This window comes from Ixodes scapularis, unplaced genomic scaffold (assembly GCF_016920785.2).
Source record: "Ixodes scapularis isolate PalLabHiFi unplaced genomic scaffold, ASM1692078v2 PGA_scaffold12__126_contigs__length_90152505, whole genome shotgun sequence".
Taxonomy (NCBI): domain Eukaryota; kingdom Metazoa; phylum Arthropoda; class Arachnida; order Ixodida; family Ixodidae; genus Ixodes; species Ixodes scapularis.
Window position 1 is genome coordinate 61,634,715 of NW_024609838.1, and position 15,101 is coordinate 61,649,815.

The 15,101-nt window shown below is 51.6% G+C and overlaps 2 protein-coding genes and 1 long non-coding RNA gene across 3 annotated transcripts; all 3 read left to right on the top strand.

Moving 5' to 3' along the window:
- Nucleotides 1–625: 625 nt before the first annotated feature.
- On the top strand, nucleotides 626–2,199 carry LOC120848128 (nicotinamidase). The gene has a single exon (XM_040220075.2). The coding sequence runs from the start codon at nucleotides 738–740 to the stop codon at nucleotides 1,761–1,763; it is 1,026 nt and encodes a 341-aa protein (XP_040076009.1). The 5' UTR covers nucleotides 626–737; the 3' UTR covers nucleotides 1,764–2,199.
- A 5,309-nt stretch (nucleotides 2,200–7,508) lies between these two features.
- On the top strand, nucleotides 7,509–12,736 carry LOC115320059 (the record flags this gene model as incomplete). The annotated part of the gene is made up of 4 exons (XM_042289214.1): nucleotides 7,509–7,610; nucleotides 7,656–7,763; nucleotides 8,520–12,606; nucleotides 12,663–12,736. Coding segments are annotated over 4 exons (4,371 nt in total), but the record flags the coding sequence as incomplete, so codon positions are not given.
- Nucleotides 12,737–13,002: 266 nt separating this feature from the next.
- On the top strand, nucleotides 13,003–14,555 carry LOC121048273. Its single transcript, XR_005798876.2, has 2 exons — nucleotides 13,003–14,083; nucleotides 14,472–14,555. It is a non-coding gene; the product is annotated as an uncharacterized LOC121048273 (long non-coding RNA).
- Nucleotides 14,556–15,101: the final 546 nt, after the last annotated feature.

A 15,101-nucleotide genomic window follows, 5' to 3' on the forward strand; every position in this document is an offset into this window, starting at 1 on the left:
CTGAAAAATAGCACCCGATTTTTACCCCCAGAATTTATAAAAAAATAAAACCCAAAAACGAACAACCCTACATATATGCGACCGAGTAAGACCGAGGGAGACCAGACCGGTTTTTAAGCCGCTTGGAACGTCCTAGGACCGGATGCGCGGAAGCGGAACTGGTCCTAAGAGATCGCAAGAGGCTTAAAAACATGTCTGGTCTCTCTCGGTCTTACTCGGTTTCAAGAGTGTGACCGAGAGAGACAGAACCGGTTTTTAAGCCTCTTGCGACGTCTTAGGACTGGGCGCGCTGCTGCGGGGCTGGTCCTAAGACGTCGTAAGAGGATTAAAAAACGGTCTTGTCGCTCTCTGTCGTACTCAGTTGCAAGAGTGTGAACGAGCTTTTCTTACAGAAGCAGAAGGAAAAAATAAAAACACCAATGCTACGCACACGCCCCCCCCCCCCCCCCCAAAAAAAAAAAAAAGAAAGAAGGAAAAATTGGTGGCATTGGCGGCGCGCCGGATTTTTTGCCCGGCGGCGGCGGCGGCGTGCTGGCTCTGCGGATTCCGGCGGCGGCGCAGGGCGGCGGCGGCGCACAGGTCTAACTACGTCTACTGCCTTTGCCCCTTTATCTTTGATCCGGCGTGGCTCCTGCAAGCCGAGAGGAGGGCGAGGAGGGTCCGGTGTACGACTGTACGTGCGTCATATCGTGCGGAGACAGACGGAGACGCGGTCGATATTGCAGACGGTGTCGAGAATGGAGGCCCTGACGTTCGAGAGCCCGCTGGCGTGCTTCAGCCGACTCCAGAAGGCGCAGACTGAACCACTGTCCAAGGAAGAGTTTGCTGTCTTCCTTGGATCATTATTTACAGATTTTGAGGATGCAGACCCCGCGGGTGACAAAGAGGATGTGGTTGAGAAACTCTTCAAGATATTTGATCGAAACCAAGATGGGAAGCTCGACTTTTCTGAATTCGAGGCCATGTGGGAACAGTGGGTAGTTCCCATGCTCCGTCCCAAATGCGCATTTGTTGCCGTTGACGTTCAGAACGACTTCATCTCTGGGTCGCTGTCCCTCAAGAACATTCCTGCCGGACGAGACCCCGAAAGCGTTGTTCCGGTGATCAACGACTTGACCGAACACCTGCCCTTTGATGTCGTCGTCTATACCTTCGACTGGCACCCCAAGGACCACATCTCTTTCTTCGAAAACAAGCACCGCCGGGCCTTCCACCCGAGCAGCAAGGTGAGCGCGCAAGATGCCAGGGTCCTGGACACTGTAGTCTTCTGTGACCCTTGTTCTGAGTCTGGATATGTGGAGCAGACACTCTGGCCGAGCCACTGCGTGCAGGGCAGCTGGGGTGCACAGCTGCACAAGGACCTAAAACTCGCAGACAAGGCCCTGAAGATCTATAAAGGCGAGAAGACAGGCGTAGACAGCTATTCTGCCTTCTGGGATAACGCAAGGCGCTTCGAGACCTCGCTGCACAGTGAGCTACGTAAGCATGGCATCACTACCGTCTTTCTCTGTGGCCTCGCGTACGACATCTGCGTAGCCTTCACTGCTCTGCATGCGTTGGAACTTGGCTATGGCACCATCCTGGTTGAAAACGCCTCCTCTGGGACGTCAGAGGAAGCGGCGGAAAAGATGAAGCGCAGGCTGCAGGACCAGCTTTGCCTCTTCGTCGACAGTTCGGGAGTGGCCGACCTAGTGTCTGGGAAGAAGAGGCCTTGGCGGCTCGGTCTCCAGCTGGCGAAAGCCAGTGCTCCGCAAATGTGCTAAATCTGGGCATGTCTTTTGCCACTAGGCACCCTGCTTCGGTTATAATTGCATACTTCTGTCAATTGTGCCAGGAGCACACTTAGAAATCTTTCTTGAAGAGCGAGTGTTCAAGGCCAGGGAAATTTATACTTAATGTTGTTATTGAGGACCAGCATAATGTAACATGTGTCATAAAGGTTTTGTTGAGGATAAGGGTTGATTCCCAAACCCTGACTCTTGGATGCGGCTCTGTTTGATTTGTGTTGAATGTTAAGATCAGGTGGTGCCACGAGTATTTTATGTATGACTTTGACGATGTTGCTCCTTCCCGCATCCACTCCAAATAAAGTCCCGCATATTTAAAATGCCCCTCATATCTTTCCCACTCACATTCCAAAGAAAAGACTCTTGCGAGACCTTACAACTTGAAATGCCCCTCGTAAACTTACTTCAAATTTTCACAGTGTTAAAAATGAACAAATTTTCCTCCCCTCCTCCTCCCCTCAAACTTGCCTTGTGGCGTAAGGATTTGACCAGTGCCTCCATAGCGGGCCACTCACACCGCAATTTAAAGTCCAGTGGCTCCTTCCCAATCTGGAAAGCTATGGGGTATTCGAAGTCAAATTCCGACTCTTCTGGAGACTCAGACACAAGTTCCAGAGATACAGTACTCACTCTGTCGAGAGTGTGTTCAGAACAAGCAGCATTCATGAGCAGTTTGACAATTTCCTTTGCATTTGTCATTCCACAGGCATAATGCAAGGCAGTGCGGTGATGCTACCCAAAATTAAACCATGTTTGTTAGAAAAGTGAAAGCCTGTAACTGTAACTGTAAGAACTACCTGTAACGCTGAATTAGAGTGCAGCTCTTGAGGAGGAGGATGGAAGGGTACTAGGGGAGGGTGTACCCCTCCTCCCTCCTCCTCACCTGCTTATCCTACTCCTCCTCTTATTCTTGAATCCCCTCCGGGGGGGGGTAACGTGACCTCGGGGTCACGTGACCTCGGGGGAGGGGGTCACAGGACCTCGAGGGAAGGGGGTCACGTGACTTCGGGGGTGGGATCACATGACCTCGGGGAAGGGGGGTCACGTGACCTCAGGAGAGCCACGTGACCTGGGGATCACGTGACCTCGAGGAGGGGTCACGTGACCCCCGGGGGGGGGGGGGGGGGGCTCGCGAGGTGCATTATGGGACATTTCCCATAATGCACCGCGCGGTTACACCGACATCGACGCTCACGCCGACGGCGACGCCGCTCAAGCCGGCAACGGGCTCCTAAGAGCTGCGCTCTAAAAAAGGGGGGCTCTCAAACGTAATTATACTTCGTTTCACTTTCTCTGCAAGCGAATCCGAAGCTAGAAGCGCGAGACCAGCGCTTTTTGCGTTTCTCCCCAGCTCGCGCGCTCGAGCAAAGCCTGAACGCACGGAGCTTTCGTGCTCGTGCTTCCAGCTTTGCCTTCGCTCGCACATAAGGTGAAACGAAGTATAGACAGACATTGGTATGTGAGCCGAAACACAATCCAACTGACCTGGTTCAAGAGGGTATGAACATATTGACCCTGTGGGTTGCTTTCCAGAATGACTTGAACGATTTGTGGGTTGTCGAATAACATTGCTCAGGGAAGTAGAGGCTGTCCCTCGCTCTATGTTGCATAAAAGACAGATAGTTTCTTTTGCCATTGAAAAATTCTGTCCGCTGGTCATGCCCACTGCATTCTCTCCAGAAAAAGTTTCAAGTCTTGCAACTCCCGAATATATGGTGCAGAAGGCAACGGCCGTAATTCGATTTTCCCTGGGAAGAGGTATTAGATTTGATCACGCTTGTGTTTTTTAAACGAATGTAAAACATTTGGTGCAAAATATGAAGAATCATTAAGACTCCTTTTTTGAGAGAAAACAGTTTCTCATTCTTGTTCAGGTAACACAAAATTATGAAGAATCAGATGGTTCACTCTAGAACTGTGCAATTCGAAAAAGAAAAAAAAATGTAGATGACATATTGTAAACGACTATTATTGCAGGTTCAATAGTATTTTGCGAAGTGGGAGTTTGAGGAATTGTTCGTGGGTGCAAAATTTAGTTATTAGAGTGGTGCGCTATGTATTAGTTATCATGGGCTAATATGATTGCACAATACTTTTTTCAGAATATTTTCAGTCTCAAACTCTGTAAAAATTAGGTCCTCAGAAAATTAATGCTGTTTAAGATATGTCATTAAGCTGACTAGGCTAGGGTAGCATTTTTGTCTGAAGGTTTCAGCATATCGAGTTTATAAGTATTCACAGCTATTTTTTTTTGGTTTTTGGTGTGATAAATTAGAAGTGAAATAAAACAGATATCCCAATGATTAATAATAATAAATTTGATTTTTGAGCGTTCAGAAACCAGGTCTTAAAAAATGAAAGCCGTTTACAACTCCCTGTAACGCCGAATTAGAGTGCAGCTCTGGAGGAGGAGGAGGGAAGGGTACTGAGGGTCACGTGTTCTTGGGGGGGAGAGGGGTCACGTGACCTCGGTGGTCACGTGACCTGGGGGGTTTCACGTGACCTCGGGGGGGGGGGTGGTCACGGGACCTCGGGTACCTTCGGTGACCTCGGGGGAGGGGGGTCACGTGACCTCGGGGTTCACGTGACCACCCTCCCCGAGGTCACCGAAGGTACCCGAGGTCCGACGTCCTCCAGAAGGAACCTGAGGTCCTCCCGAGGTCCTCCGGAAGGCACCCGAGGTTCTCCCGGGGTCCTCCCGAAGGAACCCGGGGTCCTCCCGAAGGTACCCGAGGTCCTCCCGAAGGAACCCGAGGTCCTCTCGAAGAAACCCGAGGTCCTCCGAGGTCCTCCCGAAGGAACCCGAGGTCCTCCCGAAGGAACCTGAGGTTCTTCCGAGGTCCTCCCGAAGGAACCCGAGGTCCTTCGGGAGGACCTCGGGTTCCTTCAGGAAAATGTACCCATAATGCACCGCGCGGTTACGCCGACGGCGACGGCGACGGCGACGCCGACGCCGCTCAAGCCGGAAACGGGCGCCTAAGAGCTGCGCTCTAAAATGGCGAAGACCCAATCGGTCTTCACCAACACAATAAGCTGAAAACAAAATGCTAAAAGTATTTAAAAGTAATAATTCTAACCAAACACTATAAATGCATAATATTGTAAGGTAAACACAAGATCACCCAACTGGTGGTTTACTGCAATCTACCTTGTAAGGGCTTGACCTGCGCAATCGGAATTGTGAAGAAGCAAAGTGTTATTTTTATTTATTTAGGAATACTACTGGCTCCACTCAAAGAGCCATGGTAGGAGTGGGTGCGAAACATGTAAACAAGATGCAGATTTATAGATGAAAACTCAAGTATAAATTCAAGAGCAGATACAAGATTAGCAACAGTTGTGTTGACGACATCATTTGGTAACTCGTTCCGTTCTTGAATTGCCCGAGGGAAAAAGAATATCTAAAACAGTCGTTTTTGAACCTGTATTGTTTTAACGCTCTTGTGTGGTTTAAACGTGAGGACCGGGTCGATAATGGTTGTATGTAGCTAGAGCTTTGAACACGAAGAGTGCCAGTAAGAATATTGAACAGCAATTTTAATCTATCAATTTTCGCTCTCATTTGCAACGGTTGAAGCTTCGCTCTAATAACTAATTCGGTGGACGATATTTCTCTACGATAATCATTAAAAATAAACCGAGCAGCTAACTTTTGAATACTTTCATGCTTGTTAATACCGTTTTGTGTGAAACGGCACCACACTGAACTAGCATATTCGAGCACAGGCCTAATAAAACTTTTATAAGCAATAAGTTTAGTGTCAAAATCAGCAAATTTTAATTTCCTACGACACGCAAACAAAGTGCCCCTCGCTTTGTTAACCGTTAATTCTAAATGCTGGTTCCAGTTCAGTTTATTGTTAAAAAGAAGTCCTAAATACTTGTACTCCTCGACCCGCTTTACTGGTTGTCCATCCAGTAGGTAACTAAATTGAACTGGTTTTTTTTTACAGGACACTGTCATGACGGCTGTTTTAAAAAAAATTAACTTCATTTGCCATTTTTTAGTCCAACACAGTATCTCATCCAAAGCCTGCTGCAGTGTAAGATTGTCAGTATGGCTTTTTATTGTTTTATATATAATACATTCGTCAGCGTACATCAATACAGGTTGGAATGTCATTAATGTAAATCAAAAACAAAAGCGGCCCAAGTACGGAACCCTGGGGCACTCCTGAACTAGGCGCCCGTTTCCGGCTTGAGCGGCGTTGCCGTCGGCGTAACCGCGCGGTGCATTATCGGAAATGTTTCATAATGAACCGCGCGACACCCTCACGACGTCACTCATGACGTTACGTGTGACGTCACGAGGGTCCCGCGCGGTGCATTATGGGACATTTCCCATGATGCAACACGCGGGGAAGAGGGGGAGGGGGAGGGGAGAAGGAGGAGGAGGGAAATGAGGGAGGAGGAGGGGGAGGAGGAGGAGAGGGGGAGGAGCTTGAAAGAGGAGGATGGGGAGCATGAAGAAGAGGAGGGAGGAGGGGTATACCCTCCCCTCAGTACCCTTCCCTCCACCTCCTCAAGAGCTGCGCTCTATTTCGGCATTACAGGGTGTTGTAAACGTCTTTCATTTTTAGAGCGCAGCTCTTAGGGGCCCGTTTCCAGCCTGAGCGGCGTCGGCGTCGGCGTCGGCGTAACCGCGCCCCTCCCCCTCCTCCTCCTCCCCCTCCTCCTCCCCTCCTCCTCCTCTTCCTCCCCCTCCTTCTCCTCCTCCCCTCATTGTGTAGTTTGGTCCGGGTGGGTCACGTGACCTCGGCGGGAGGGGTCACATGACCCGTTTCCAGCCTCTGCGGCGTCGGCGTCGCCCCTCGTCCTCCTCCCCCTCCGCTCCTCCTCCTCCCCCCTCCCCCCCGCCAAGGTCACGTGACCCCGGGGGGTGACTCCCCTCCCCCCGCCGAAGTCACGTGACGGCCCGCCCAAGGTCATGTGATCCCGTCCCCTCGAGGTCACGTGACCTCCCGGACCTCCGCCCTCCTCCTCCTCCCCCTCCTCCTCCTCCCCTCATTGTCTAGTATGGTTCGGGAGGGGGTCCACTTGACCTCGGGGGGAGGGGGTCACCTGACTTCAGCGGGGGGTCACGTGGCCTCGGGAGGGTCACGTGACTACCCCCTCCCCTCCCCCCCCCCTCCCCGAGATCACGTGGCCCCCGCGAGGGGAAGAGGAGAACGCAGGGGAGCAGGGAGGATGAGCAGGGCGGACAAATCCGAATTTTCATTTCTCCGAAAAATTATTTTAAAAGACTCTTATCTCTTATCCCTCGGCCGGCTTCGGCTTTCCTGCTGCACGGTTGAAAAACCCTGCAGCAGAAAAATAATAGAACAAAGAGAAGCTAAAAGCTGCTAAAGTGCGTTCATTTCTTAAAAGTAGCGCACGGTGCGTCGATGCACAAGGCACGTGCATCGTGCAGACTTTGGAAAGATCATGGCGGCACAGTGCACATTCAAACTAGATTTCATATGCCATGTTACACTGGCCATGTTCTTCCCAGAATTGGTGCACGGCACGTGTCTCGAGCATTTCCACAACAATCAATGCAGCCACTTTTGTCAGGATGGAGGGGCTTTAGCAGCTGCTGCTAAACGTGCTGCACGAGCAGAGGGTCAGCACCGCCGGCGCCGTGATCCAGCATGAGTGATATCACAAAGACGACGACGACGAGACGTAATCAGGCAGTTCTTTTTTCACAAAATGAGCGAGTCAGATGAAGCAGCTGCTGCTAAACGCACTGCCCGAGCAGAGGCTCAGCGCCGCCGGCGCCAAGATCCTGCAGTGCGTGCCGCCGAAGCTGAAGCTAAACGGCGCCGTCGACAAGACCCGGAAGTGCGCGACGCCGAGGCAGAGGCTCATCGCCGCCGCCGAGAGCAGCCAGAAGTGAGCGCTGCTGAAGCTCAATCTAAGCGCCGCCGTCGAGAGGACCCTGAAGTGCGCGACGCCGAAGCAGAAGCTCATCGCCGCCGTCGAGAGCAGCCAGAAGTAAGCGCTGCTGAAGCTGAATCTAAGCGCCACCGTCGAGACCACCCGGAGGTGCGCGACGCCGAGGCAGAGGCTCATCGCCGCCGCCGAGAGCAGCCAGAAGTGAGCGCTGCTGAAGCTCAATCTAAGCGCCGCCGTCGAGAGGACCCTGAAGTGCGCGACGCCGAAGCAGAAGCTCATCGCCGCCGTCGAGAGCAGCCAGAAGTAAGCGCTGCTGAAGCTGAATCTAAGCGCCACCGTCGAGACCACCCGGAGGTGCGCGACGCCGAGGCAGAGGCTCATCGCCGCCGCCGAGAGCAGCCAGAAGTGAGCGCTGCTGAAGCTCAATCTAAGCGCCGCCGTCGAGAGGACCCTGAAGTGCGCGACGCCGAAGCAGAAGCTCATCGCCGCCGTCGAGAGCAGCCAGGAGTGAGCGCCGCCGAAGCGGAAGCCAGAAGCCGCTATCGAGAGGACCCGGAAGTGCGCGACGCCGAAGCAGAAGCTCATCGCCGCCGTCGAGAGCAGCCAGGAGTGAGCGCCGCCGAAGCGGAAGCCAGAAGCCGCTATCGAGAGGACCCGGAAGTGCGCGACGCCGAAGCAGAAGCTCATCGCCGTCGCCGAGAGCACCCAGAAGTAAGCGCTGCTGAAGCTGAATCTAAGCGCCGCCGTCGAGAGGACCCGGAAGTGCGCGACGCCGAGGCAAAGGCTCATCGCCGCCGCCGAGAGCAGCCAGAAGTGAGCGCTGCTGAAGCTCAATCTAAGCGCCGCCGTCGAGAGGACCCGGAACTGCGCGACGCCGAGGCTGAGGCTCATCGCCGCCGCCGAGAGCAGCCAGGAGTGAGCGCCGCCGAAGCGGAAGCCAGAAGCCGCTATCGAGAGGACCCGGAAGTGCGCGACGCCGAGGCAGAGGCTCATCGCCGCCGCCGAGAGCAGCCAGGAGTGAGCGCCGCCGAAGCGGAAGCCAAGCAAAAGGCAAGGATCGCTAAGCCTGACGGTGCAACAAAAATTTTCCAACGGCTGTTTAGAGACAACCCGTTTGGGAGCGTATGTTCAGTTTGTGACCGGCTCTGGTTCCAAAACGACTTGCAACCGCTACCGGACAGATGTCACGAGACCCTAGAGCAATCATTTCCAAACTCGGACCTAACCCAATTCAAACTGTGCTCGACCTGCATACAATCAGTGCACAAGGGTCATATTCCTCATCTTTCCTCAAGTAACGGTTATGTATATCCCCCGAAGCCAGCCCACCTCCCACAATTGAACGCGGTGAGTGAGAGACTCATATCTCTACGAATTCCTTTCATGCAACTGCGACGGCTGATGCACGGTGCAGGTCAACACGGCATTAAGGGACCAGTAGTGAACGTCTGTGTTGATGTGGACGACATGGTGACAATGTTGCCTCGTGCCATCGAACAAGACCGAGCCCTCAATGTACATTTGAAGCGGCGCATGCTTGCGAAGACGACCTACCTGGCAGGGGCAGTAAAAAAATGTGATCTGCTGCCGTGGCTTAAGCTGCTGTGTGATAGCACGCTGTACAAGCATTATAATATAAAGTGCGATTTTGCCCGTTTGGGGGATATCGTAGAAGTGGACGAACCCGACGAGGTCGAGTTGCTCCCGCAATGCTCAGACCTCAACGATCCGATCCAAGTGGCTACAGCCATGACTCTGGCTCAGCACACTCTCGTATGGGACGAAGACAAGTTTCTAGCGATTGCGCCAGGTGAGGGAAAAAGGCCCGTGAGCATACTTTATGACGAACACTCAGAGGAGCTTTCGTTCCCACAGATCTATCTCGGTGAGCCGCGCCGAGTAGATGCCAGCGCAAAACCGACAGTCTTCACACACGCCATGAGTGAGATCCGCAGATCAGACCGTCGAGGGGCCACCCCGCAGCACGTACTGTACATGGCCATGAAAGTGTTTAGGCACCGAGTAGCCGGTGACATGTGTGTGGCCTTCCGTAACATAAAGGCACTGGAAACACTAACGAAGCAACAGTTGCTCGACAAGGATTTTGTGCAGCAAGCGGTCGAGCACGACATGGCTTTCATGCATGGTATTCCCAACACCGTGCAGTACTGGACAAAACACAAGAAAGACCTCTTTGCTATGATACGGCAGTTGGGTAAGCCGACCGCGTTCCTCACTCTTTCTGCCTCGGAAATGCACTGGCCCGACCTTTTGCAGTTGCTTCAACGCCTTCGGTTGAAGCCCGGCGAGATCGAAGTACCACTGGAGCAAATGAACAGCATTTATCGAGCACAGCTAGTAAATGACGATCCCGTGGTCTGTGCCATATATTTCGACCGATTGGTGCGTGTCATTCTCAACATTCTCCGCAACACCCGTGTATCGCCTTTTAGGCCGTACATAGTCGTCGACTACTTTAAGCGGATCGAATTTCAGCACCGCGGGTCGGCACACGCGCACATTCTCCTTTGGCTTCATAACGCGCCCAACGAGGAGCTCTCGATGCTCATGCCCCAGACTCTTGAAATAGCCAACGTTCTGCTTTCCATCGACAACGGATGCTTGAAGCGGGAGCGGACTCAGGTGCACCAACACACGCATACCTGCTACAAGCACAACACCACCAGATGCCGCTTTAACGCGCCTTTTATGCCCATCGATGAATGTATGGTCGTAGTGCCTTTCCCCACTGTGGACAATGAAGCGCAGAAGAAGAAAATCGAGAGCCTCCTAAACAAGTACGAGGCCATGCATCAGGCCCTGGAAACGACAAATTATGACTCCATGGAGCAGTTTTGGGAACATCACGGTGTCGCGGACAAGGCGGAGTACATTTCTGTTCTCCGAGCAGGCACTCCTCGTGCCACCATCATGCTACCCCGTACTGTGCAGCAAAAGTGGGTGAATTACTTTAACCCATGGGTTGCATCAATTCTCGATTCTAACATGGATCTTCAGATCGTCCTCGACACGTACGCGTGTGCTGCCTACGTGGTGGAATATGTAAACAAGGCCAACCGAGGTATGTCGAACCTCAATCGAGCAGTGCAAGAAATTGTCAAGGAGAAGGGGGATATGGCCTATTCTCAGGCACTGAGACATCTAGGTGTGAAAATGTTGAATGCCTTTGAACTGTCCGCACAGGAGGCCGCATGGTGTTTGCTCAACCAGGATATGTCGGAGGCGAGTCGCAAAGTTGTCTTCGTGAACTCTGCATGGCCCGAGGAAAGGACGCGCATTCGGAAGTCTAACGCTCAGATGGCGCAGGAAGGCTTAGTAGAATCAAGCACTGATGTATGGAAACGGACGATGATCGAGCGCTACGAAGACCGCATTCCCGAATTGGAACCTGTTACTCTAGCAGAGTTCGCTACCGAGTACAACATATATACCTACAAAAAGAGGAATCAGCGACGGATACTTCGCTACCGCGGTTACTCCGTAGACGATTCAGTCAACTTCAAGCGAGAACATGTCCTGCTTTTCTATCCATTCCGCAAAGAAGTTGACATCTTAGACCAAAACTGTTTCGAGCGTCTGTATGACCAAAACATCGACGTCATTCTAGAGAACAAGGCACGGTACCACAGTGACGTAGACATTGAGCAAATTCGTGCCGTTTGTAATTCCATGCTCCAGTCAAATGACGGGGAACATTGTGCCACTTCTGAGCTCCCAGATGTGAGACTGCACCCGATGGCCATGGAAAACGACGACTCCGATCTCCTAGACATCGGTATGGTCCAATCCAATGCCCCGTTTAAGCAGTGCCCCGCCGTGTGCACGCGCCAAGACGTCATGAGCAGAGATCAATACCTGGACACAATGCGCAAGACGAATGAGGAGCAGTACGAGATCGTCCGAGAAGTCGTGCATAGACTCACTATACCGGACTCCCCGCCACTACAAATCTTCTTCACGGGAGTGGCTGGATGTGGGAAGACATTTGTACTGCGTCTCATCATGGACGTCTACAACAGATATTGCAACCCTGCTGGTTCAGATAATGTAAACGCCTATGTTGCCTGTGCTACAACTGGAAAAGCGGCGGTCGCGCTTGGTGGAATAACTGTACATGCAGCGTTCAGACTTACCATCAATAGGGATGGCGGACTCCGGGACAACGAGTTGAACACGTTCCGCTATGCGTTCAGGAACGTCAGGTGCGTGATTATCGATGAGGTTAGCATGATGTCCGCCGACATCCTTCAGAAAGTGGACTCGCGACTCCGCATCATCACTTGCAAATATCTAGAGCCTTTCGGCGGGTTAGACATCATCCTCTGCGGAGACCTGCGCCAGCTTCCCCCCGTTCGTGCCGCCGAGGTTTTCAAGCGCGTCAAGACAAACAGTGTGTTTAACACGGAAATCGCATGGCACCATTTGTCATACTTTGTCCTCACGAAGGTCGTAAGGCAAAGCGATCTCAGGTTTTCCACCATACTTACCAAAATTGGAGACGGTGCAGAATTGGATTCCGAAGAAATCGCATTGATCCAGAGTCGGTTCGTCACGCAACAACAAGCAGAAACGTGTTGTCCCGGTGGCATCCGCTTGTACTACTCCAACAAGGAATCGGACTACTACAATACGAACACGGCCATTGCAACCGAAGATAATTCTGTGGCATGTCCGGCACGGGACACAATCGTTGGATTCAGGTCTATGCAGGAGAAGACAGAGGCAATGCGCAAGGCCGAAACGCTGCCCAAGGCCGAACTCGGAAACCTGCCAGCTAATATAATGCTATGCATTGGAAAACCATATATGCTCACACTCAATGTCGATGTTTCCGATGGTCTGGTCAATGGCTCTGTTGGAATACTGCAGTACATACAATACGATACGCTCCGAGAGCCGGAACGCATCTGGCTGCATTTCGGTGAGCTTGGTTCCAAAATTGCGATAGGAACCGTAGCGGCCGCAAAATCCCGGCAGTTACGGGCACTCGACAGAAATATTCAGCAAAATTGGACACCTATCGAAAGACGCACAGTCACTTGCGTCATTGATAAGAAGTCAAGGATATCCCTGAGGAGATGCCAGCTACCCGTTGTGCAAGCAAGTGCTATCACCATTCACAAATCACAGGGAGGCACGTATGAAAACGTGGTGTACTCGTATGCCAAAAGTCATCCACAGAAATTGGTATACGTGGCACTGAGTCGTGCTACAGACATCAACGGGCTCTACCTCACCAATGTGGACAATGACTTTACGTTCTACCACGGCAAGCCCAATCCCGACAGGGTACTTCTTGATGAGTTTCGTCGACTGCAGTCACACAAACTCCAAACTGTCACTGCTAAGTGCTACGCAATGATTAAGCAACCGCACTTGTTCTCGGTCGCCGCACTTAATGTTCGCTCTCTGCCGGCGCATTCCAAGGACGTGCACCACGACCCCGTCCTACGCCATGCATCTGTACTTTGCCTCTCGGAAACGTGGATGGATCCAAAACAGGCGGTAGAAATCATGGACTACCAGTACTGCTGCGGCGTCAGTAGAGAGCACAACAGAGCGGCAGGGGTGGCCATCTACGTGCGTAAGGGTCTGTCTGCCGTACCCATCGAGATATTTGGAACGTCAGACGAAGTTGGAGAACTTTGTGGCGCCAAGTTCGACAACGGCTTGGTAGTGGTGGCTCTGTATATCTCGCCTACAGCACTCACCAAAGATATCGTGCATTTTCTGCGACTTGCGTTAAGCACACGTGGGTCCACACCCATGTTAGTAGTGGGGGACTTTAATGCAGACTTAAAGAAGGATAAGAACTTCATACCACTTATGCAGGAAAACCTCCCATTTCTCTCCCTCGTAACAGCTCACACCGCTGTGACGACCTCTCGAAACACGTGCATAGACCTCGTCTTTCAAAATCAGCCTTTGGTCCATCACCTGGAACACATATCCTGCCACTTCTCAGATCACAAGGCTTCCTTCATAACAATCAAGGACTGGGATAAGAGTGCTATTTAAAGCACCAGTATAGGAGGAGCTTGCTCTATATTTGTATATATTGTGGGGATTTTGGACGCCGAACTTTGGCGACGATATGCACTGCACGCTAGGAAGAAAGGAGGAGGAGAAGAACGAAAGCTGGGAAATTGTTCCCTCCGACGGTCTTGCGTACCTTGAGAGGTGTTAGGCGGGCCACTCGGAGGAGCATCTACCAGCTTCGTTATCAGTTGGAGCGTGCAAGTCGTACAAGACGAAGAGGAGGAGGAGGACGGTGAGGTTGAGGAGGAGGAGGAGAGGAGATGCCAGATACGTGTTGTGCAAGCAAGTGGTCTCATCAATCGTAAATCACATTGGAGCTTCCAGATCTGACAAGTATATTCCCTTTCTCCGTACAAGCGGTGAGCAAAAATACCACAATATATTACATAGTTCAGTGCGGTATATCGCAAAATTGAGATACCTCAAAAGAGGAGGAGGAGCACAGGAGGAGGAGAAGGGGACGACGAGAGAGTACGGATGAGGAGGAGGGGCATACCCTCCCCTCCGTTCCCTCTCGCCCCCGCCCCCCCCCCCCCCCCTTGCTTGGAGCACATTTGGAACTTAGGGAATGTCATAGCTCGGGGCCTCTTCCTTCCTTTGCTACTGGAACTACACACTCTAAGTATCTAGAGCTTGAATATTTTTCATTCGAATTTAACATGGCCGACAGCATTGTTAAGACGTTCGACGAAAACATTGTAAACGTCATTAACACAGTTCAGACCGGCTTCCCTACATTTATTATAGGTGTGTTCCAAGCATGTGACGACTTTCATGACCCTGTTTCATCATCAAGTATTGAAGTTCATCTTGCGTCAGATCTAAACAAATCACAACACCATGTTTGGGGTAAGTCCCTTATCAAGTTTAAGATGGTGTGCCTGCCTGTAGCTTCTCTAAAGTGTCTTTTTTTACGCTTGTTTCACTTATTATAAGTGTTTTCTTTTTTATATTATACTCGGCCGAGTGCCCATCTTCCAGTGTCCATCACACTTTTAGTCTGGTGATCACGTCACCTTGAAACCCTTGTAAGCTTAGAACTGAAAAGTTTTGCTGCTTACGCACAGCAGACAAAAAAAGGTAGGCAGCATTTTAACTTCCAACTGTCTAAGCGTGGATGTCAAGCATAAACCCTGGGAAGATTTGCCCACTGCTTAACTACATGCTTTTTTTTTCATGTCCTGGTTGGCTGCTACACTGGAGAGGCTGCTGAACATCATGCCACGGCGGCTGATCATGGCGGTTTAGTTAAATTAATAATGGGGTTTTCATCCAGGACGTAAATTGGAAACTCGCGGAGCAAACTTTAAGGTACATTGGTATAACAATTGCGTACGTTGGCTTTGTACGTTATTAGCGTAAACCTTGGCCGGATAT